At 40.9% G+C, this 23,888-nt stretch overlaps 2 protein-coding genes across 2 annotated transcripts in view; both read left to right on the top strand.

Moving 5' to 3' along the window:
* SNRPF (small nuclear ribonucleoprotein polypeptide F) overlaps positions 1-23,888 on the top strand; it is a 273,142-nt gene that overhangs the window by 109,460 nt on the left and 139,794 nt on the right. The gene's annotated exons all lie outside the window — the stretch shown is intronic.
* On the top strand, positions 199-17,799 carry METAP2 (methionyl aminopeptidase 2). Its single transcript, XM_065670650.1, has 11 exons — positions 199-512; positions 1,361-1,462; positions 5,133-5,198; positions 5,539-5,641; positions 10,170-10,331; positions 12,028-12,209; positions 12,294-12,388; positions 12,476-12,572; positions 13,064-13,167; positions 15,545-15,660; positions 17,002-17,799. The coding sequence occupies exons 1-11, from the start codon at positions 305-307 to the stop codon at positions 17,252-17,254; spliced, it is 1,488 nt and encodes a 495-aa protein (XP_065526722.1). The 5' UTR covers positions 199-304; the 3' UTR covers positions 17,255-17,799.

Below are 23,888 nucleotides of genomic sequence, written 5' to 3' on the forward strand. Positions count from 1 at the left end.
AGGCTGCCAACAGCCATGGCGGCGGCAGGCTGCGGAGACGGCACAGCCCGCAGGCGGGGGCAGGCCGGCTCCACGAGCAACCCGGCGCGCCCCTACCGCGCCCCCACCGCGACCGCCGGCACCCTCCACCGGCGGCCGGGACCTGGCGCGCGTGCGCGCCTGAGGGGCGGTGCGCGAGGAGACCTCCAGCCTTCCCGGCGTGCCCCGCGCTCACCATAGAGCGGAGGGCCGGCCCTGCCGCTCTCTTGCTCTCTCTTTCGCAGCGCGGCGCACCGTGTGTGGGAGGCGGCGCGGCCGCGGCGACATGGCGGGCGTGGGGCAGGCGGGTAGTGCCGCTGCCGCCGCCGCCGAGGAGGAGCAGCAGCAGCAGCAGCAGCAGCACCTCAACGGCGAGCTGCCGCCGGAGCCTGAGGACAAGGACGGCGCGGAGGGCGGCGCGGTGGGGCTCGGCGCGGAGGATGGTGCCAAGAAGAAGCGCAAGAAGAAGAAGAAGGGCAAAGCGGGCCCCGCGGGTAGGAGCCGGGCCGCGCCGCGCCGGGACCCTCTGCTGACAGGGCCGTTGGGCGGCCTGAGGGGATTGCAAGCCGGCGGAACGGGCCTTGCACGCGGCAGCGGGTGGCTGTAGGTGGCTAAAAGGTCCTGGCGTGCAGGGCACGGGTGGCGTGATGGGCGCCGCCGTCTCGGCCCGCAGCGGCTGTGTGGGCTGAGGGGGGGATCCCTGGGCGAGGAGGGGGCTGGCGGGGCCGGGAGGATGCTGCAGCCGTTGCTGCTGCCTTTCAGCACCGGCGGAGCTGGGGTAAGGGAAGTCCTCCCCGCTCCTGTGCACGGAGGAGACGCTAGCCCTTCTCACCTCCTATGCCCTCAGGGGAAGAAGGGCGTAAGGCGGCTGCTGTAAAAGTCATCGCGCGTGATGGAGTCTCGGTACTCCTCCCTGCTTCTCTTGAGAGGGCTGGAGCAAGTCTGGGCAACTAGTGTAGAGGAACTACAGTTTGGGTTTGTTTTAGCATGCTAGCAGTTTGTGATGATCGTGCTGTGCCTTTATAATTGTCTACTTCACGCCCATGTTATCTCACAAGAGCACGCTGCTGCGATGGCAGGAGTTTGTTATCCAGGCAGAAAAAAAGTAATCGGAAGCATCTGGCTAATGTCTGAGTAATGCACAAGTGTCAGTAACAGTACCTGTCACTGTAATGCACTACAATCTTAGACACTGGATCTGCTTTAAAAATGAGAAAAAAAAAGCGTCCTATGTTCAGGTCTCCATAGGATGACCGCAGCATAATAGTTTATAAGTTCTGGGGGCTATTGTTTACTAATATGGAGCCTTCCTTTTGCTGTAAGTCATACTTTAATTTTACAGGACAAGAAACAGATAAAGAAGTGGAAGGTACTCTTGATGACTTAGCAAAACAATTGGATAAGCAAGCAATGGAGGAGAAAGAAAAAGATGATGATGATGAAGGCAAGTATAACATCTTTTTCCTTGACTTTTCCAGTTTCAGCTTCTTCCTAGACTTCTACTTAAACCTTTCACAGATGCCTTTTTTGGTTTTCTTCCCACATGGGAGAGTCGAGATGCAGCTATCTATACTTTTCAGTGTTTCGGCAACAATTTAGCTGTCACACATGCATATATGTGTGAAAAATAGTAGGTATAAAAGCTTTGTTAAATCTTCTTGTTTTCAAGGATCTTCCTACTGAAGGGAAATATTTAGTTTAAGGTAAAATAAGCTATAAATCATCCTCACTCAGGTTACCGTGGTCAGTATCAATTTATGTTCCAAATTACGTCTCTTATTCTTGGCTTTGAACAAAATATATAGAGAAAACTTTAAGGGAACATTTCAGTTAATGAAGGTTTTAGAATCTTAACCTGTGACTTGAAACCTGTTCATCCATAATCCTAATTTTTGATTAAAATTGAACTGGGGAGAGATTGATACATAAGCAAGGCATACAGCTTGTGTGTTGCTTTCGCTCTGCAGCTGGTTTTCTAAGCAGGTGCTTTGGAAATGCCCAGTATTGCTGTCCAGGCTGGATGCATCTTTTGTGTAGGAATATCAGATTAAGATACTGTGTTTACTTTGTTTTAGTAGATGGTCCTCAATAGGAATGTACACTTAAGAAAATACGTTTATTGTTAGTAATTTAGTTTCCTCCTTGTGAATTAGCATTTAAAGTTGTCTGAGCACCCTAAAGTGTTTCTTATTGTTCTGCTAAGAAGTGTTCTTAGTTGACTATTGCTGGAACTAGTAATTCCAGAATTTAATAAATGAGATGTAGAATTAAAAAGCAAAACAAACCAAACAAAAAAAAAAAAAACCACAACCCAACCAACCAAATTGTGGTGGGATTGATTTTTATACAGCATCCAGTTTTATGCAATTACTTTCACTAGAAGTATGTTCGGATGCGTTGTATTGTGGTATATTTCAGGTTATGGAGTTCAAATGTAATTAATACAGTGTGTGCTTTGCCATCACTGCAGCTGGAGCAAGAGGTATTGAGGAGGATAGTGAAAACTTTATACCATGGAAAGAATTCTTTGAAAGTTATTAGAATAGTTATAGTTCCGTCTCCAGAGAAGTAACATTGTTAGTCACAGATGAAGTCGTGTGCTCTTTTAACCTTCCTGCAGTATTGGCATTTACTATTACAGTATTAGAAAGGATAGGGAAAGAAAAAGTGCTATCACTGAAATAATAAATCTTCCTTTTTTTCCACACACTGGACTTGGATATGTTCTTAGAAAAATGGTGATATTTTTGCAGATAAGTAAAAATTGCTGTAAGGTGGGTTTTTTTGCCCCCCCCCCCCCCTTTTAGTGCAGTTGTCTATTCTTGCCTGTATTGTTCTGACCACTTGCCATCTTAATTGTGTAGTTTCAGAGGTGTTGCTTGATATATGGTTCTGCATTAGATTAAAACAATAAAACACCTTCACCTCCACACATCCCCCTTTTTTTTTCTAACTTGATAAGCCTATAACTGAATGGTTTCAGAGATGAGACTGTGTATACCTTCTGAAATCTGGGAGAGATTAGGAAGGACTTTTCAGATTTCCATTTCAGTGTTAAAGCATGCTGATAGATAGCGTAATATCAGGTAAAAATGTTAAAGTTATTAAACAGCTATATCAAAATGGCATAAGGTTGAGCTTCAGTCTTGCAAAGATCTGAAATTGCTGTTCTGGTACATATTTTTTTCATTAACATCTAAATAACCTGGAGATAAACACGGTAATGCTAAAATGCGGTAGTTATGTTTCTGGCAGCACAGTTAGTCTGCAGCAGTCTTCAAGGACATGAAAGTGTAGGCCCGGCTGGTTTGGCTTGCAGTTGGCAGATTCATGTGCAGTGGTGAATGAAAAATCCATGATAATCAGATAGTAATAGCAACAACTTTTAAGAAATGCTATACATCTTTTTTTTTTTTTTTGTGTGTGTGTGTGTTTAGGCCTAGTGTTAAGAAGAAAAAAAAAAGGCAAAATATGACTTGGTGAATGAACTGGAGTCACTTCTGACTCATTTCTAGATGAATGGTTGGAGCACAGTTCAAGGTCAAGAGAAATGTGGCAAAGTTACCACATTTTAAAGAATTCTATATGCATTGCCAAGGATTTTTGGCTGCCTGTGGAATATGGATTGATGGAGAGTCTGGTAGGCTGGACTATGTTGTAGTTATAAAGTACTTGTGATTTTTTTTTTCTTTTTTTACAATGATTTAAATTAAGATATTTAATGTCAAAATGAGCTGTGCTGGGGCAGCGGTGAGACATTACTGAAATTTGCCCCAACTGCAGGATTACAGCATTCACAACGGCATAAAAATACAGATGACACTGACCATCATGAGAGGCTTGAAATCTAGTGACTGGAACAACTGGGCAGTGTTATGGTTAGGTTTTGGTTTTATATAAATGAGGAAATACAAGTGTCTGTATAAATTCATTCAAAATGGTAATGCTTTGACTGGATTCAAAAAGTTCTTTCAGTATTACTTTTTGCTTCAGATAAAAATTAATGTTGCAAATGTAGACGATTGGTATTTAATTTTTGAAATTAACTTGTGTTTAGGTCCAGAAGGTTTAGTTAAATGGTATCACATCAGAAAAATACTTCATTGTTTATAAAGCATTAGATGTAGCCAAATGTGAAATCCACAGTGTTATTGTTAACTCTCAAATATGACGGTAACATGGTGTGGATGATTCTTGCTGTGTTCTGTGAACACCTCTGCTGGTGCCTCCCATCTGCAGTGTTTTTGCTCAGTGCTGGTTGTGACTTTCCCTGTTGTTTCCAGATAAAACTTATCTTGACCTAAGTGCTGTCATCTTTACTTGTTTGGGTTTTTTATCTTCCCAGATACATTATCTTTCCAGATAGGTAAAGCATCAGAAGACGGGTTTGAAGCAGTAGTTCCTATCTTTTTGCTAGCTGTTGTCTAACAGTTCTCGCTCACACCCTCCTCCAACCTCAGGCATCTTGTTGAATTTCTGAAAACTCTTCCCTGAGCTGCCTTTTTTTTTTTTCTGTGTGGTGATATGTTTAAGTCCTTGACTTTAGAATGTATTTTCTTAAGTCTGTGTTTGATATAGGAACTGAAAATGCTAATGGCTTGGTGGCAGCTGCTAGCTGTTGTCTTTTACTCCATTAATCATAGAATCATAGAATAGATAGGGCTGGAAAGGACCTCAAGATCATCCAGTTCCAACCCCCTGCCATGCGCAGGGACACCTCACACTAAGCCATCCCACACAAGGCTTCATCCAACCTGGCCTTGAACACCGCCAGGGATGGAGCACTCACAACCTCCCTGGGCAACCCATTCCAGTGCCTCACCACCCTAACAGGAAAGAATTTCCTCCTTATATCCAATCTAAACTTCCCCTGTTTAAGTTTTAACCCGTTACCCCTTGTCCTGTCACTACAGTCCCTGACAAAGAGTCCCTCCCCAGCATCCCTTTAGGCCCCCTTCAGATACTGGAAGGCTGCTATTAGGTCCCCACGCAGCCTTCTCTTCTCCAGGCTGTGAAGGTATTTCCAAATAGTCCAGATATTTTGGTGTTTAATTCAAAATTCTTTGGTTCTTTAAGGTTATTTTATGTTTACTTGAGCACTTTCTTTCCTGTAGATGGAGAGGGTGAAGGAGATGGAGCAACAGGGAAAAAGAAGAAGAAGAAGAAAAAGAAGAAAGGACGTAGGTATCACGCACAAAAATAAAGTCAGACTGCATGAATATTTGGTATAAGCATGTGTAAGGGCTGTTCTTGGCAGTTGAAACAAATTCTGGGGTGCAGTTTGGGTTTGTAGGCTATGTCTGGCTGAGTTCTCTTCTTTCTCGTATGCCTGAATGCCACCTTGAGCATTGGCCAAATGAAAGTTAAACAAGGGCATCATGATACGATCTTCATAGAAGCCCAAATTCTAGGAAGGGGATCTTAAATAACTTGTGTAGTTTTAAATTTTGTGGTTGAAAAAAGGTACTTAGTATTTTCAGTGTACCATATGTAAAACTTTCTTAAATTTATACTCAACAGCTAAGGTGCAGACAGATCCACCTTCTATTCCAATATGTGATCTATTTCCCAGCAACATATTCCCGAAGGGAGAAGAATGTGAATACCCATCAACACAAGATGGGTGAGTGTTTTAAGCTTAAAAAATAAATGCTGTCATCTGGATGTGCTGAATTCTGAAACTGTTAATGTACAACTAAATGGACAAAGTGAGTTATGTGCTTTTTTTCCTTTCTTTTTAATTAATTTTTTAACTGGATTGTTTAAGAGCTTAATGAATAAAAGTTTTCAGGCCAGAAATGTTCCCCCTTCTGTACCCTTTTAATTAAGGTATGGCCTGCATGAGCAGAATTGCTGTGAAGCAGGGGACCATGAGACCCAGGGGACCAACAGGATTTCAATAGACAGGTTGTAAGGAAAATATAGTCTGAATTAGAACTGAGAGGTTTAAAATTTAGGGAGATGAGAGACTGTTATGCAGCAGTTCTAGGGGCATGTAGGTGTCAACGTCTTGTTTTTTTTATCAGTATTTTAGTAGAGACATGTCCATCTCAGGCTGAGACAGTTAAATTTAAAAGCCTAAGTGGTATATTCTGCACATTGCTTTTCTCTGTATGAATCTATAGTTACTATAACCTAAACAGTTTTTTATAATTCATACTGATGTGTGAATAATGTGCAATTTTAGTAAACTAGCAACAGCTTCTAATGGTTTACTGGATCAGAGATCTGCATCCTTATGTTTTCATGGGGTACTACTATTTATTTCCTTATGCTTTGTTAGGAATTGGGATATATATTTACCAGCTTGACTGAGTTTCCTGATTTTTATTCCAGCATGAAGTTTTGTGGAATGTCATGTTTGGCAGGGAGCAGACCAGGACATGGAATTAGCCTGAATTACATGAAAATCTAAATGAAAAAAAAACAAGTATTACTGAAAACTTCTCAGGAGATTTTTGAATCTAAACTCTGAAAACATAGTATAAACCAAAAGGAGTAATGGGACTAGATAAATATTTACATTTCTGAAAGCATTGTTTAGTTTTCAGTTATTTTTTTTCCAGAATCAGATTACTTCAAAACATTTATTGGTTGATGGAAGTCTGTCAACATAGTTAAGAGTCTAGTATGTCCTATAAATTGTATTCAGATATTCACAGATAGCACAGTTTCATCTTTATGAGATTAAAATTTGGGTTTGAGGTGGCCTTTTTTTAATGACTTCAGTTTGATCACAAGGTGCGCTTGTATTTATTTATAAATGACTGCCTTGTTTGTATGTGCAGTATTAGCATGCTAATGAAGGATTTTCACAGGGTAGTCCTCACAGGCTGATCCAGGAGTGATTCCTTTATTAAGGCTTAAGTGTTCATGTGTGCATATGCCATGGTCACAGGGATGTGATTTAAGCAATCCAGGAAATTGGATTATACACGTTTTAAGCATGCGCATAGTTTATTACCAAATAACACACTATTTTTACATTTATTGTGTATCCAGCTATTGAAGTTTAAATGTCTTGCTCTGGGTTTGCTACCATTCATTTGAAAATTAAAAAAAACAACAGACAAACAAATTGAAAGAAGAGGGGGGTGGGGGGTTAGAAACAACCAACCAACCAATCCACCTTTTCTAGTAGGACTTAAGTGGGACATCTTTTCTGTGCGAAGAGTCTTCTGGCGTGGAAGAGTATACTCTAAGGAACCTGAAATAGTTTCTTTATATAATTTGCTTAAGCAAATGTATGCCTGGTTTTCTTCTTAAATATTTTAATCTTATGATGCTACTTTAGTATTTCCTAGTGTAAATAGCTACTTAAATTAGTAGCTGATCTGAATGCAGAATACTTCCTATTCCGAATAATAGTTTCATTTGACGTATCGGTGAAGTGGTTTTGTGCTGCTGCTTATGTATACTGAGGTCAGTAGGGTTTGTCTTCTTTTTTTTTTTTTTTTTTTTTTGTTTAAAGAGTTACACTTCTATTCCTAGCTCTTGATGTCGCATGCTTTCTAACATTGTCTATTATCAACGTAAAATAGTGTATTTTGTGCAGGAAGTTGAATTAGAAGTGGGTATAATTCCATTTTCAGGGAAAAAAATAGCAGAGAATCAATTCTTCTATAAAAATCAGAGTAACAGGTTTGGTATTTTTATATATCAATTATTTGGTTTTGTTGGAAGGCTTGCATTTTTTGTTGAAGACACTTGAATTTGAGATGATGTGATGAGAAGGGTGGAGACGCTATTGCCAATATTTTATGATATGCCAATTTTGTTAAAGTGGGATTAAGGAATTCTTGTCCCTGCCTGCTTGTTTCTGCCAATGTGCTGTTATCTGATTTATATCTGAAATAATCTGGGGAATTGTTTTCTAGAATTCTTGTGTTAGATCACTAGAATCTGGTTTACAGCACAATCCTAAAAAAGTTTGTTCTAGTGAAAACAGGGGCCTGTGAACTGTACTGAAAAGATGGGAATAAGTGGCTTGGAGGAAGACATGAACTTCTTAAACTGGTATGTGGTAGCCAGCATATTAGTTAAAATATATCCTTGGGAAGGATTGTTAGCTCTTGCACCTGTGCAAGGACATGATGTTTGATGAGACATTTATCTCATATATTGTTTTCTTTCACATCCTGCAGTGCTTAGGCCCCAGCAGGAGTTCTTGTCGCCTCCTTTTGTGAACACCAGGGTGGCAGTGGTGCTGCTTTGGCAGCAAAGTGCCTTGGGTCTGATGCAGTATTTTTAAGTGTAGAGGTTATTTTGTCCCCCAGTTGTCTTGCATGGAGAGACTATATGCTGAAATACAGAAGTATAGAGTGAGGATGGCTTCCTGCCAGTTTGCTGGAGTTCGCACTTAAGACTGTGACTGATGGCAGAGCAGCTGCCCAGACTCTGTCAGCAGCTCTTGTTACCAGAGGGTGTTCCCTGCTGGAATCCAGAACAGTCTGAAAGGATCCTTGAGTCTCTTCCCCCGCTGTTTTTCTGCAGTACACCTTTTCCATCTTCTTGTGCCATGACTGCTGTGCTGGCAGTAATCCAGTTTCCAAGTGCAGGAAAATGCTCAGGTATTGTAACCTGCTATTTTTTGGTGGAATTTTTCAGTGTTAAGGCATATTCTAAGAGTACCATGTGTGATGCTTTCTATTGGAGCAAGAAGACTGAATAGGAAAGTAAGTGTGGGATTTCTCCTTTGCACTGGTGTTACTTTATCTGAAAAGAAGCAGGAAGTTGAAGGGAAACAAGCGAAAGGGTCTCAAGATATTTGGTTCCTCTGGTCATTCTGAGAAAAAATTTATAGAATAGCCTGTTACCCTCCTTTATCTTTTCAGCTCTGCTTTAGGGTTGCAGGCCTCTATTTAAATACTTGAAAATGCAGGGAAATCGCAGGGCATAGTCTCTTGGCTCACTCATACCTGGTTTTGGCTGTGAAGGAGACTCTTTGAGTTGAGCCAAATTACATATCTATGAAACAGGTAAGTAGCTCACCTGTGGATTTGAAAAAGTAATCCTTTAACTCTGCATTCTCAGTTGTTTGCTTAGAATCAGCTCACATAAAGGTGAAAGTTTCTGAATGTGCAGACTTTGGCATAGTTCAGCATCTTTGGTCCGTCTTGTCCATCATCCCTTTTCTTTTACGATCCACCTGCCAGGATGTACAGCCATGTATTGTTCTTAGTAGTATTTGTCCTGCAGAGCATGTGTGGCGTTCTTAGAGATGCTGCTAAGTGTTGGGTTTTTTCCATTGTTACAGGGCTTCAGCTTCACCATTTGAAGGGTATCTCTAAGAGTAGTCTTTTAAGTTCTGACACTTGCTGGAGTGCTGGAATTACTTCTTTGTTTTCTTGGAACCTTAGTTGTATTGGCTTCTTGCACAGTAATAAGAAAAAGAAAATATATTCAGAACTGATGTTATATTCAGTGTTGTATCTTTCAAGGAACCAAAATGAGTGAACCCGTCCTGGAACAAATGTTAATTCACCAGCCAGCAAATTTAGAAAGTAACTTCCTGGCATGTCATAGTTACTGTCCACTGAGTTAGCTGTTATTACCTAAATACTCTGAGGACGAGTCAAAGTAATACTAGAACTGCAAGCTCTTAAATTGTAAAGGAGTTTGTTGTGTCTCATGTCAGTGACAATTTCTGGGCCAAGCAGCTACTCTGCAGTGCTGAGATTCTCCTCCATACAGGAGGAGCACTGTCTGTATGAGTAAGGCTGTGCAAAAACATGTTTTTTGCATGAGCAGAGCATGTTGCAATGATTTGCTGTGCTAAACTCAAGGTAGCATTGCAGGCACTGAAAAGTATTATGCAGCCTTCAAGCATGCTGCTTCTCTGGGCTTTTGGGAGGTTTTGGAGGTAAGGCTTTTGAAAACATAAGGGGAATAATATAGTTCATGGTCTAATCGAGTTTAATTCCTATGTATACATGATTTATTTTTCTGCAATGTTTTTCACAAGTCTCAGTCTGTGGTAGATTATTTTTTCCCTTCTTTTACAGGCTTCCCTTATTCTGAAAGTAAGGATCTTTTCTGTTGCACAGGGGGATGTAGACCTGACTGGCTAATAAACACTGCAGGCTTTAGACAGAAGTTGTAATGACTACTGTGATTATAGTAACTTTTCATGACACACTTTTATTTTGAAGGCGAACTGCTGCTTGGAGAATAACTAGTGAAGAAAAGAAAGCTCTAGACCAAGCCAGTGAGGAAATCTGGAATGATTTTCGGGAGGCTGCGGAGGCACACAGACAAGTGAGGAAATATGTTATGAGCTGGATAAAACCTGGAATGACAATGATAGAAATCTGGTGAGGACACAGATCTTCTCAAAGACCTGTAGATTTTTCTTCATTTCCAGAGGGGGAGGGGTTTGGTGTCAGTTTTGTGTGCTTAATTCATTGTGTCACAAGTGTTGGATATTTCTGTCTGAAACACTCAACCAGTATCACCAATAATTTCCTTACAGTTTCCTCTTATAACATAGTCTTAGCTTTACAGGGCCTGGGATCATACTGAATTTCAAACTAAGCTTTCAGTTATGCTCACTTATTTTGAGCATACACTTGATCTGTAATGCTCAGTGCCTTGGCTACTCCTGCACTCTCTGCAGCACTTAGAGAAGTAGCAATAGCACCAGTAAACATCCTGGCTCTTGCCAGAATTGTCAGGACAGCGCTCTGTGGGTGAGTGATGCAGGTGCAGTCTGTCCCTGGGGGTGGGCAAAAAGGCTTAAAAATGGTATGGCTGTGTACTCTGTCTGGGACAGGAAGATTTTGTCTGTATTTAGTCTTCACTAACTGATGTTTTCTGGAGAAAAACAATGTTTCTTTGTGTTATCCTCAGTTGATGAGAAATAGGTGAGCAAATGGATTAAAATAAACATTAGTTAAGGAAAAGTTTAAAGAAATAATTAACCTGGGCTGATTCTCTTGATTCTTCCAACTATTCTTTTACATCCTTTAGTTTGTCTAGAGTAAATGTCTGCTGTCCAAGTACTGCATTGGTCCAGGACAGTTTAGCTTCCAAAATCAGGTGCTTTCAGCCTGATATGACTGAGGCCTGTGCAGACTAGAGTTAGGATCATAAGAGAGCTGATTCCCAAGGTAACTGTGTGAGGATAATGGAAAGAAGTAATATACCATCAGGGAAAGCGGAAGAAAGACAGCTCCTTAATAGTCACTAGTCTAGCTGAAACAAACCTGTCATACAGAATTATACAGTTTGACTGTTACAGTTATAAGCAATAATTTTCTCAAAACATGACTCTTCTTCCTAAAGTACCTCAGGCTATGGAGACTTGCCTATTAAAATACACTCTCTTCTTTTCCCAGATAGCTCTGAGTGAACAGCTTTTTTAAATAAAACCAGAGTGTGGTGTGCTGGTGTGAGCTGCAGTTTACAGCATTCACTGCCACTATGGGAGTGCACACCAGTGGGCATGGATCTGTAGCTTGCCAGTAGACAAAGCTTGAGAGTAGACAAAAAACAAGAACAAAACCTAATCCCATATGGTTTTATTTTATCATGGTTATCACTTAGATTAAAAACAATTACTGTCTTCCTTTAATTGGAAATTTTTTTTAGGAGAGAGAGGTGTATACTATTGCCTTTCCCCCACCCTTAAATCCCAGTAATTGTGAAGAATCCATTTAATTTCCCTAAACTTCAGTTGTGTAACCTCTGCTGCTCAGGAAGAATGGGTTCAATGTAGCTTGCAGAGAATAGATATTTTAAATTCAGAGTAAAAACACTGGTGAAGTACACAGTTTCGCTCAAGAAGGTAGAAGAAACAGCACAAAGAACTGAAGATTGTTGTGTTGTATTTATCTCTTAAAGTCTAGGTCTCAGTTGTCATACAAGTAGTATAAGGTTTCACATTAAAACATTAGTTAGCGTATTTTTTCTGAGGTTTTGTTCTTGCACTAATTTATTTGATGTCATCAATATTTCTTATGATGACAACTCTTATGTTCTTTTTTTCCTTCTCTCTCTTCTGCCTTTTAGTGAAAAACTAGAAGACTGCTCACGTAAGCTGATAAAGGAAAATGGTTTAAACGCAGGGCTTGCATTTCCTACTGGGTGCTCTCTGAATAATTGCGCTGCCCACTACACTCCCAATGCTGGCGACCCGACAGTCCTGCAGTATGATGATATTTGCAAAATAGATTTTGGAACACATATTAGTGGTTAGTTTTCATTTATGAATTAAAACTATGAGAATATGCTTCAGAGCAAAGGCTGTGACGCTAATTAACTTCTGCTCATTTCAGGTCGTATTATTGACTGTGCCTTTACAGTCACATTCAACCCAAAGTATGACAGACTATTAGAAGCTGTAAAGGATGCCACAAATACTGGAATAAAGGTATGAGCATTATGCAAGTCATTTACCAAGTCTTTTTAAAGTAAACTCTGCATTTATTTTCCATTTATACTTGCACTTCATTTTCAGTGTGCTGGAATAGATGTACGCCTCTGTGATGTGGGGGAGGCCATACAAGAAGTTATGGAGTCTTACGAGGTTGAAATTGATGGCAAAACGTACCAAGGCAAGTTTTTTCCTGTATATAAGGAGAGTTGTTCTTAGAGTATGTGTATATGTACAAATTGGAAAGACACCTATAGAAGTAGAGCATGTGTCTTGCATAAATACATGTTTCTGGCTGGCTTTAAATATTCCTCTGGTGAAATATTCTTGACCTATCTTTCCATGTATTTTATATTCAACAATAAGATGATGGCTAGACAACTGTTTTAAAATGTACAAATAATCTGATACCTGCTGTTTGGTTTTATTAATAAACATTTTGCTACTGTTGGAGTTGCTAGTCCTAAATAACAAGGTTTTGATACAGCATACAAAACTATCTTGTGTCTTGGCTGGAATTTGTACGAGACGCATGGATAGTTTTGTGTTTAGCTCCTCTGCAGTATAATGAGTCACTAGCGTACATTCAGTATGGGCTAACAAACCAAATTGCCTTAAAAGTTTAAGCGTTTGTTAGGAAATTGCCAGTAATGTTGATGTTTTCTTCAAAAGTGAAACCAATTCGGAATTTGAATGGACACTCAATTGGGCCATATAGGATACATGCTGGGAAAACGGTGCCCATTGTGAAAGGAGGAGAAGCCACAAGAATGGAGGTAAATAAAGTTCTTAAATATTTAAGTTTCCCCACCTGTCACTGAATATTTCCTGTGCACTCCTAATGTGTAGTATTCGTGATCCTAGTGGATAATAGCAGCAGAGGAAAAACTTTGCTGTACTTTGTAGTGTTCTTTTAGAGGAGTGATCACTCTTACTGTGGGTAGCTTCTCCATTTAGCCCTGGAGTGTTTTGGTATCTAGAGCTTTCTAAAATTGAAGCACTGGAAGTCTGCTATTTAAAAAACAAACCACCAAACAACAAATAAACTGTTGAAATTAAAATGGCCTTAGTGATGCTTAAGCTCTTGCATATTTATTTCTCAATGTGTATACGTTTCTTAAATGCAGCATTGGAATGTTGCACTTTGGAACAGGGAAGAGGACAGGAACTCAGATTTTGGGGTAACCTTGAGGGACAGAGTTTTCCTGAAAGGTGTTTCAACTTGCCAGTCATTCACACTTTCCTTGTTTGGTCACTCTGTAATTAAAATAACCCAACAACCAAACACCACCACCTGCCCCCCAACCCCAAAACAATCTTCTCTTGCTCAGGTAATTCTTGAGAAGTATCTCTGTAGTGTAGTAGCTTTGGATGACTTTTTGCAAGTACGGTTAGATGTAATATCTATCTTGAAGAGCTTCCAGTGCAGTTTTTCTTTGCAGGTACAAGATAATTAAGCATATTTGTAGTTAATGTGAGAGGCTAGGTGAAAGATGTTGTAACCTGAGATTTAGCCACCATTTTGCTATAAGTTTGTGTTCTAACAAGATAAGAAGGCCAATTTAAAAGATAGGTAATGAGATAGGAAGCTTTTAATTTCCTTCTAAGCCTGGTCACTGATCAGCAGTGATCACTTGTAAGCCTATCAGAGTAACTTAGACTTGTAAGAGCTGAATAGGGATAGGTGTGGTCTGGACAGGACTGTTGTTGAGGTAGGCTCACTCTTATCACCCAAAACTTGTATCATAATTGTTGGTCTTAACTTTTGTCTTTTTGCTCACATTATTTTCATTATCCTCTTACCCATAGGAGTGTGCAGGGGGATTAAGGAGTATTGGAAAAGGAAGGTAGAAAAGCTTGTGTGCCCTTCTTATTTCAGCTTAGTGAATGGTTAGGTCTTATATATCATCCATCATCAGTATATTACTAGTACAAAATTTGTGTTCTCTAAGCAAATCATATTTAAAGATTTCAGAGCTTTGATTTTGTTTTAATTGAATATCCAAACACTGGGGAGAAGAGCTTTTTTAATTCCTTCAGCTTCTGTAGGTTACCTGGGACTCCATCCTGCATCATTAAAGACATTGAGGTTTGCCAGTGAAGAACGTGGAGCATAGCCAAGCTCTTACTGTACTGTGCTAATTATAGTATCAAACTGCAATCCAGTGAGTGTTTTGTGACTGAGAGAAATACAGTCTCTGATGATTCTTACTCTGAAAAATGGGTGTAAAGTGCAATTTATTCTTTTTTTTTTTTTGTGTGTGTGTGTGGCATTGTGTGTGGGGGTTTGTGGCTTTGCATTTTGTCTTTTTTTAAATGAAATCGGTTGAATATGCAGGGGAATCTTTAGGAGTTTTTCTTGAATTTGAAGCCCGCATTACTGCTTTTCACACGGCTTCTTTTTGGGTTGTGACTTTCAAAGTATCTTAATAAACTGAAAAATCCAGCTCCTGCTGCCTGTTAATGTTTGGTGCTCTAAGTCCTTCTCAGAGTCCTGCCATTAAGGATGTGTGAAAGCACTTGGCAGAAATGAGTTTATATGATGGCTTTTTGGCATGATCTTGGCTAGAATTTTGATAATGCCACCTTCATTTCTTGGAGAAATTAATCTTGTGGAGTGGAAGTGAGCAGATTAAGGGTTTATGCTAGCAACTGTAACCAGAGAATTCTTGCAGAAATTGGGCAGAAAGTTTTTCAGTGCCATAAGTCTCTGTAATCAAGATCTATCTGCTGTGACTAAACTATACATTTCCTAGGACTTCTACCTGAATAGCAAAGGAAAATTTCTTCCAGTTAGCAAGTATTTTGCAACAGACTGTAGTTTCCTGGCTATATTAGATGTACTGTGTTTGACAATGTTTTAACTGCAGTGCCTTTAAGAAACTGTGACTAGAAATGTGATTATATTTGTGTCTTGAAATGGATGAAGTGGTACTAACATAAACAGCTGATGATTTGGAGATGTCTGCAACCTCACTGTGTGAAATCTCCATATTGAATTTTTCTCTGCATTGGTTTGGTGATTGAATCTGTTCATATTCAATGTCTTGTATTCAGAAGCTGTTACACTGATATGGTTGTATCAGAATGGCCCAGTGTTACTTATTTTTGTGTTGCAACATGTTACCCATTGGGTTTTCTTTTCTCTCCTAGGAAGGTGAAGTATATGCTATAGAAACCTTTGGTAGCACAGGAAAAGGTGTTGTTCATGACGATATGGAGTGCTCTCATTATATGAAGAACTTTGATGTTGGGCATGTGCCAATAAGGTTGGATTGTTTGCTATATTCTACTAGAGTGACTGCTCTCTTAGGGGTCAAATTTGATACAATGCAGGTTCTTCACTGATTAATAAGGCTGTCAGAGGATTCAAAAGGAGATGGTAGCATTGTTCTTCTTATGAAATACAGAATCATAGAATGGTTTGGGTTGGAAAGGACCTTAAGATCATCTAGTTCCAGCCTCACTGCCATGGGCACGGGTGCTTCACACCTAGACCATGTTATCCAAGGCTCTCTCCAGCCTGACCTTGAACACTGACAGGGATGGAGGATGTAACATCTCTTTGGTCAGACTCTTCCAGTGCCTCACCACCCTCACAGTAAAGAACTTCTTCCTTATATCTAACATGAACTTACCCTGTTTTAGTTTGAACCCATTCCCCCTTGTCCTATCCCTATAGTCCCTGATGTGAGGTTCCTCTCTGGCATCCTTGTAGGCCCCTTTGTGCTCTAATTGGAATAATTCCATATTGTTACAGATTTACAAAGAATCTGGAAATTGAGAAAATAATATTATGCTTTCAGAAATCTAGATTGTTTAACTATCTTCCCATCATGGGTAAATTTTATTAATAATAATATATAGGTAATGTTTGTATATTAGTCTATATATTAAATATATAGATTTTTAAATCAACATCTGTAACATGGTTGTGTGCCACAGTCTTTTGTCTTAGTGCTGTTCCCAGAATATATCAGGCTATTCATGTCACCTGTTTTGTTTATAAGGATTTTTTTTGTGGGTTTTAAATTGTTGGTTTAGTGCATTGCTGCTTATGTTTGGAAATAAGTTTACTTCTTAGCAGGTGTCTAAATCGCTAATCTTTATGATTATATATTGCAAGAAGCATAAATAAAAAGCTTGGTGAGTATTTGACTTCAGCAGTAAGCCTTCAGTGTTTTCAATCACCAGGCTTATGTCTAAATCAGTTCAGATTAAGTGCTCTGTATCAGGAAGAATTCTGATTTTCTTTATGAAATTAATAGTCCTTTTACTCTTTAAGAGAATAATTCCTGTCACTACATTTAGTTTTGCTTGCGTAGGTAGGTGCAGATATGTTCACATTTACCTTCCCCTGTTTGTAATGGATGGCCAAGGTGTTTGGCACCATTCAGGTTTGTTTTGAAGGGTATCTCTTTGCAGGAGGAAAATGCACTTTCTTTTGTGAACAGAGCATCTGATAGGTATATACAGATATCCCATGACTGGGCACTCTTAAAATACCTTGAAATCTAACCCTTTTCTTAATTGATGTGTTCTGTTTCTGCAGAAAATGCTTACTGGTGATAGCTCTTCCTTCTCAAAACATGTTCTTCTCTTTTCTTCAGGCTTCCAAGAGCAAAACACTTGCTAAACGTTATCAATGAAAACTTTGGTACTCTTGCCTTCTGCCGCAGATGGCTTGACCGTCTAGGAGAGAGTAAATACCTAATGGCTTTGAAGAACCTGTGCGACTTGGGAATAGTGGATCCATATCCTCCTTTATGCGACATCAAAGGCTCATACACAGCACAGTTTGAGCATACTATACTGCTGCGCCCAACGTGCAAGGAGGTTGTCAGCAGAGGAGATGACTACTAACCTCAAAGCCACCTCAGCACCTTTATACTCTAGGCTTTGTTGGAACATACTATACCAGAATTAATTTGCAACATATTGTCTGTTTTAACAGTGGACTGATGTAATACTTTCCGTATTTGGAAAGGAAGGAATTTAATCAAAGGCAAGTCTTCTAATGTAACTAACCAAGGAAAAAGCTTTCAGGCCTTTAGAAATATTTCAAAAGTTACTTATTTTTTCTGTTCAGGGAAACACGTGCTATAAGGTTCAGTTTTTAGTTTGGAATGAGTTATACATTTTGTTTTGAACATTTATGAGAAAAGATGCTTTTCAAATATTTATATTACCATATTCCTACTTGAATGCTTTGAATGACTACACCAGATTTCTGCGCCCAAGTCCTCTATGATATTGCCTTTTAAACTTCCTGGAATACATTTTGTAAAAAATAAAGACAAATTTTCAGATCTAAAAAAAATATATATATATACTTTTTAGAAGTCTGGTTACGATTCTGGTCAGGAGTCTGCTGGGAAACTGCTCTATTAAATATTTTACAAACTTGATTTGCCATTGCTTGTCTTGATACAGGACCTGTCTTACCCTTAGTATGAAACTTTGCCTTTCAGTGCTTGTTTAAACAGTTTGTCAGTGCTGGGATACAGGGCAAGAAGTTGTCAACTCTTTGCTGAGCAGAATGTGGCAACATCAATAGAGATGTGTGTGGTACATCTGGTTTTGAGTGTGCCAGTCTTAGGTTTAGATGTCAGCTGTGTTAGAACGTGTCAAACATATTTGGTGGGCTCTGTTGCTGTTACCAGCAACAGGCAACTTTGGGCTGTTCAGTGTGAATATTTGTCTCTGTCCCTACTTATTCTTTGCTGTTGATATGCCTTATTTGCATGGAGTGAAATTTTCCTTCATGTGATTCCCAGCTCCTTAAAGTTCACATTCAACTGGACAAGTTGTGGGGACAAGGAAAACATTAATTCATTTTGAGTGTTAAAAGTTGTTCTGTACTCCAGGTTAGTTTGCCTGTATCTGATGTTTCCTTGGTGTAAAAGGTCGTTCATTATCTGCCTGCCTGCTGCAGTGAACCTGACTGTTGAATCTCATTTGTTAAAGGTAAATTGAATCCCGTGGCTCTTTGGGCCTGTTTGCAGTATGTCTTCCTTTGCTGTATATTTACCTCATGACTTACCTGTTAACATTTTACATAGTTATTAGTAACAAAAATGACAGCTTCTTTGCAGGACAGCAACAGTGCCTTAAATGTAACTGCTTAGGAAACAGAGACAGTTCACCTGCTCCTCTATAGTGACAGCTTGTGTTTATTTCTAGAGGATTTCATATTAATTTTGGAATATCGATTCTTTCCCTCTCTGTCTTTGCATAAAAGCTGCCTTTTTGTCATTTAAAACCCAAGTATGTGAGCCACAGTTTAGAGGGGAGCGGTGTCATGTACTGCTTGCAGTTTTAAAATAAGAGACACTGGTGGTTTTGTTCTTCTGATTGTAAGTATTGTTTAAACTAAGTACTGCTTAAACTTGTAGAAATGGCTGAAATGGGATACTGGAATGTGTATTTCTGTTGCTGTTTGGGAGTCTTGGCATCCCAGCAATGTATTTTCAGTAATTTATGCAGCTGTGTGGGCATGTGTGTCTTGGCTTCCAAACAAACAGTAGCTGGTGTATACAGTTCTACATGGCAGAGTGAAAACTGGCACTTGAAGTGGATGTGTGGTGTGGAGAGTTGCTGGGTACGTTGGCTGCTGCTGTTTTTATTGATGCTAACAGGACTGTACTGTTGGTGCACTTTTGGACTTGATAGGAGCAGGTTCTGGCAGAACGGATGGCTTCCCACTCATTACTTGTTTTTGTAACAAGCCTGATTGTGACAAGTTCTGCTAGAGATGAGACAAATCTGCTTCAATTCTTAGCCCCTCATCTGCTAATTCCAGACTTCTCTCTAAAGAGATGGTCATCTAGCAGCTCAGTAGTGCTCGATGCTGTTCCTACAGCTTAAGGCTTTTTAATCTTCACTGACAGGTTACTTCAAGAGCAAACAGTATTACAGATCAGTAGTTTGTTTTCCTTTGTCACTTACCTGAACATAATGGGAAGATCCAGGCTGGCAGAGCTGCTTTGGACTATGCACTGTTCTTTTAACTTCTTACTGGCTGTTTGTTAATTCCCAGTGGAAGTTGATAATCACACATAACAAGTTGCAGAGGAAATGCCTCAGAAAAATACTTGCAGAACATGATGTTTATTTGTTGTCATTAAATTCAATTGGATTTGTTTGAGTACAGCTTCTTGTGCTGCTTGCTGACTGTCCTGTGCCTACACCTGTTAGTATAGAAGGCAAGCCCTATGTCTGCCTTTGCATTGAAAAAATCCAGTTTGTCAGAGACTTTTGATCCAGATGTTAAAATCAGTCATCTTCAAATACCCAGAAGTCAGAGATATCTTGTTTCTTGACTATGTGCAGCACCAGAAATGGTAAGTTTTTGTAGAGTGTGTTTATTAGAGGTGCCAGAGAGCTCAAAACTGACTTTGCAGGGGTTTTTCTTCATGCAGACCTTGAGAGATGTGTATTGTTTGAGAACAGAGAACGGACAGCTTGACCTTGTGTGATCTGTCCTTTCAATGAAGGTATGGCTGAAGATTTTCCTAACCAGGAGACTAATTTTAGATTTGACACACTGCTTCTGTTGTGTTTGGGTTGGGTTTTTTGTGCTTTTTGATCACCTGCTTAGGTCTTCAACCTGAGTAAGTCTTCATTTCATGGAGCCTTGTATTTATGTCTGTGAATAGCAAAGTTAGGTTGTCCTGTGTTACACTGGTCAGCAGCCCTTCGTGCACGCTGTGAGGGCAGCAGGCACTGCAAGCTTGCAGCAGTCTTCATCAGTGATTGAAAAGTGTCAAGCCTGCTGTCCTCTACATAAGTGGAATGAGCAGGTTGGGGCAGAAAGCAAGCAAAGTGAATGTGACTTTGTATTAGTTTAGGTGGCAGCCTCGAGCTGTTGACAAAAAAGCAGCTGTCTGCTGCAAAGGGTGAGCACTGGAGCTGCCCTGGTGCTTTCTCTTGGCAGTGTGCCCCTTGGCTGAGCTGGGCCTGGGATCGCTCCTTGTTGTGGCCCATGTCAGATGGCTCTTACAGTAAATGGGAAAATGGGGCTGGTGGGTGCAAAGAGCACCCATGAGGTGAGAGTCTTGCACAGAGGGATGGGTTTGGTTGTCTTTGTCTCTCAACACTCCTGCAGCTTGGGTACTTCATAGAAAACAAATCTGCTCGAACTGCAGGAGCCTTCCATCTAAAGGCCAGATTCTGCTGATTTTACTTGAACCGAAGAGGTAGTAATATTCAGAACCATTAAGTCTCCTATATATAAAAATTATTTTTCTGCTTGTATGATGATGGTAGGTTTCCTTGGAGCTCTGCGCCTCACATTTTGGCTTAAACTCAGTGTGTCAGAATGGTTTGTGTTAGAAAGGGCCTTCAAGATCATCTACTTCCAACCCCCCTGCCATGGGCAGGGACACCTTCCGCTTAGACCAGGCTGCTCCAAGCCCCATCCAACGTGGCCTTGAACACTGCCAGGGATGGGGCAGCCACAGCTTCTCTGGGCAACCTGTTCAGTGCCTCAGCACCCTCATAGTGAAGAGTATCTAATCTAAACCTACCCTCTTGCAGTTTAAAACCATTCTGCCTTCTCCTACCACTACATGCCCTTGTAAAAAGTCCCTCACACCTTACAGGTAAGGGTTCTCACTTTGTAGTGGCAGATCGTATTTAAAATTGAAATAGACTTGGCTCTAGGTAGCACCTGTAAGATGTATTCCATGGGTCATGCTCTTCTTCACACTGAAACATTTCAGACGCTTGAAATAACGAAGCACTTGGCTACTTCAAAGCTGCTGTGAGCCGCCTGGCTTGCAGGGGATTTTAAAGGTGAGTAGTTCAAACTCCTCAAAGGTGGAAACGGGATCTAGGGAAGGAAATACTGTTACAGTGAAAACTGCCGTTTCCTCCAGCTTCGTTGTGTCATGTTGCCTTCAGTATATCAAAGGAATATCCATATTATATAACAGTACAGCACCAGAGTAAAGGTGGGATCGTGGAAACTTCATGATGTTATGTGTAAATATGACTGTAACTTGTTCGTTTCATTTTTACAGGTGCTCTTTGGAGAAAAGGAACTTTGCCAGGTCCCACTTGTTTATATATGTATTTATTTTCTACAGGAAGGAAGACGGGCATTAGGCTTTTTATAGTTAATCATTTGCTGGGATTTTGCACTTCCATGGGATGTTGAGTACCAACAAATTGGAACACCAAGCAGCTGTCCATAAACAAAGGCAGGCAGTGTATTTTCTGAAGTCATTCACAAAATAATTCGTTTGCCAAATGGTTTATGAAGGTGTGTTTGGAGATAAAGGCCATGTAGCTTGAAAAAAGCATAGCAGGCCTTAAAGCAGGATGTTTTTTTTTCCTGCAAGGATTCAGAGGCAGCAAAAGTTTTGCTTTGCTTTGCTTTTATACTGGTGCTGACTTTTCTTTTACAAAGCTACAGTGCTCAAAAAACCCCAAAACCGCATAGACTGCTCGGCAGTTAAGAGTAAGCCTTTTGCCCAGTTGTTTTTGAGCATTAGATGTATGCTGCTCCAGCTTTCGAAATGACTGTTTTTCTTTTCTCAGTAAGGCCAAATCTCTGAATCCCTTAAACTGTGGAAAAGAGCTGCATAGAAGCCTTATTTCCCATTAGATAAAAGTGAAGACACACAATCCCAGAGTGCTGTCTGAATGCACTTACCTGTTACCACCTGGAACTAGAAAAGTTATTTTTTGGTTTAAGAAGGTGCTATGTGATGTGTCAGTGCACTCTTGGGAAGTTTGCAGCTGACACAAACCTAGGCAGTGTCTGATGCACCAGTGCCTCTTGCTGCCACACAAGGGAGCAGGACAAGCTGGGAAATGGGCCACCAGGAATCTCACACAGCTCAACAGAGGGAAGCTCCACATCCTGCGCCTGGGCAGGAATAACCCCGGGCACCAGCACAGGCTGGGAAGCAGCTCTCCGTAGAAGGGCCTGGGGGACAACCTTGCATAAGCCAGCAACACTGCATTGGACAGAGCATCCCTGCAGACAGAGGGAGGTGAGCCCTTCCCTCTCCTCAGCCCTGGTGAGACACAGGCTTGCTGGGGTGAGGTAACCAAAGGGCCAGGAAGGTGATGAACAGGCCTGGAGCACCTGACCTGTGAGGAGAGGATGAGCCCAGTGGTAGTGTGCAGCCTGGAGAGGGGAAGTTCAGGATAGATTTTATCCTTGTATTTATACACCTGATGGGAGGAGTAAAGGAGACTGAACCAGGTACCCAGTGACAGGACAAGAGGAAACTGGCACAAACTGAAACACAGGAGGTTCCATTCGGGCAGACGTAGAAACTGGCTTTACTGTGAGGATGGTCTAGCAGTGACACAGGCTGGCAGCAGAGGTTGTGGTGTCCCCACCCTTGGTGCTATTGGAGACCTGAGTGGCTGTTCTGGCTGTCCCTGTTTTAAGCAGAGTTGGACTCTGCAATCTCCAGAGGCCCCTTCCACTGTCAGCCACTGTGTGCACTCTTTCCAAATGTACTTGATACTGAGTGGTGACAGCACGGTGCTGCTTCCCTTGTCTATCCAGGGAAACAACCCAACCACTCCCCTGAAGGGCTGAGGAAGGGAGTCAGCACGTGACCTCACAAATGCATGTAAAACTAATTACTGGTAATGTTTCTATCATGTGATACTCTGTGCACGTGTGCATTGTGCTTGGCTGCCAAATTACTAGTCATAGGGCATTGCCATGTGTGTGAGGTGGTCCTGAATCCATCTTTAAAAATAATTACTACAGAATTGCTTTACAAAGTTCCTGCAAGCACTGATTGCTTGTGCAGTGAGAGGAAATTCAGCAAGGATGGACTCCACTTAACCAGGCAGCAGGTACCTGAGCTGGAGACGGCTCTTCACAAGGTGGGAATGGAGTTGCACCAGCAACCTTAACCTGGTCTTTCGAAGGTAGGTTAAAATGAAGGTGGAGAGTGGATGCCTTCACAGGATTAGTCTTTCATGCAAGTAACTTTGCTACCAGACCAGCTTCCTCCTGATAAAGGAGGGAGCTCAGAATGTATCAGGTGGATTTGCCCACCTTATCTCTTATGATAAAACAGACCACCAAGCTACACCCCTGTTGCTGATTACAGGTGCTGAGCTGCTGCACTCTTGGCTTTACTGCTCTGCTGAGTTCCTGCATGTGAGTTGTGGAACCTTGACTCCAGAGCAGCTGCTGCTAAAATGGAAGGGTGGCCTTTGGCTGAATAGCTGTCTGGTTTACCAAGGCCTACAGCAGTGTACAGGCATTTCTGAAGATTCTGTCACTAGCCACTTCCTTGGCTCCAGTAGAGCTCTGTTTTAAATATGTACTTGAGTGAAGCAAGACAGAACTTACACACATACTCCCACTGTGTTTAAGCCTTACTCTAGATAAAGGGCACAGAGCTGGCTACATGAAACAGTGAGTTTAAAGAACCAAAGCAGCCGCAGACAAGCACACCTGAATTAACCCACCCTTATGCTGGACTGCAGTAATTCTCTCTATACTCCCCCTGCCTGG

Source organism: Lathamus discolor, chromosome 1 (assembly GCF_037157495.1).
Source record: "Lathamus discolor isolate bLatDis1 chromosome 1, bLatDis1.hap1, whole genome shotgun sequence".
Classification (NCBI taxonomy): Eukaryota; Metazoa; Chordata; class Aves; order Psittaciformes; family Psittacidae; genus Lathamus; species Lathamus discolor.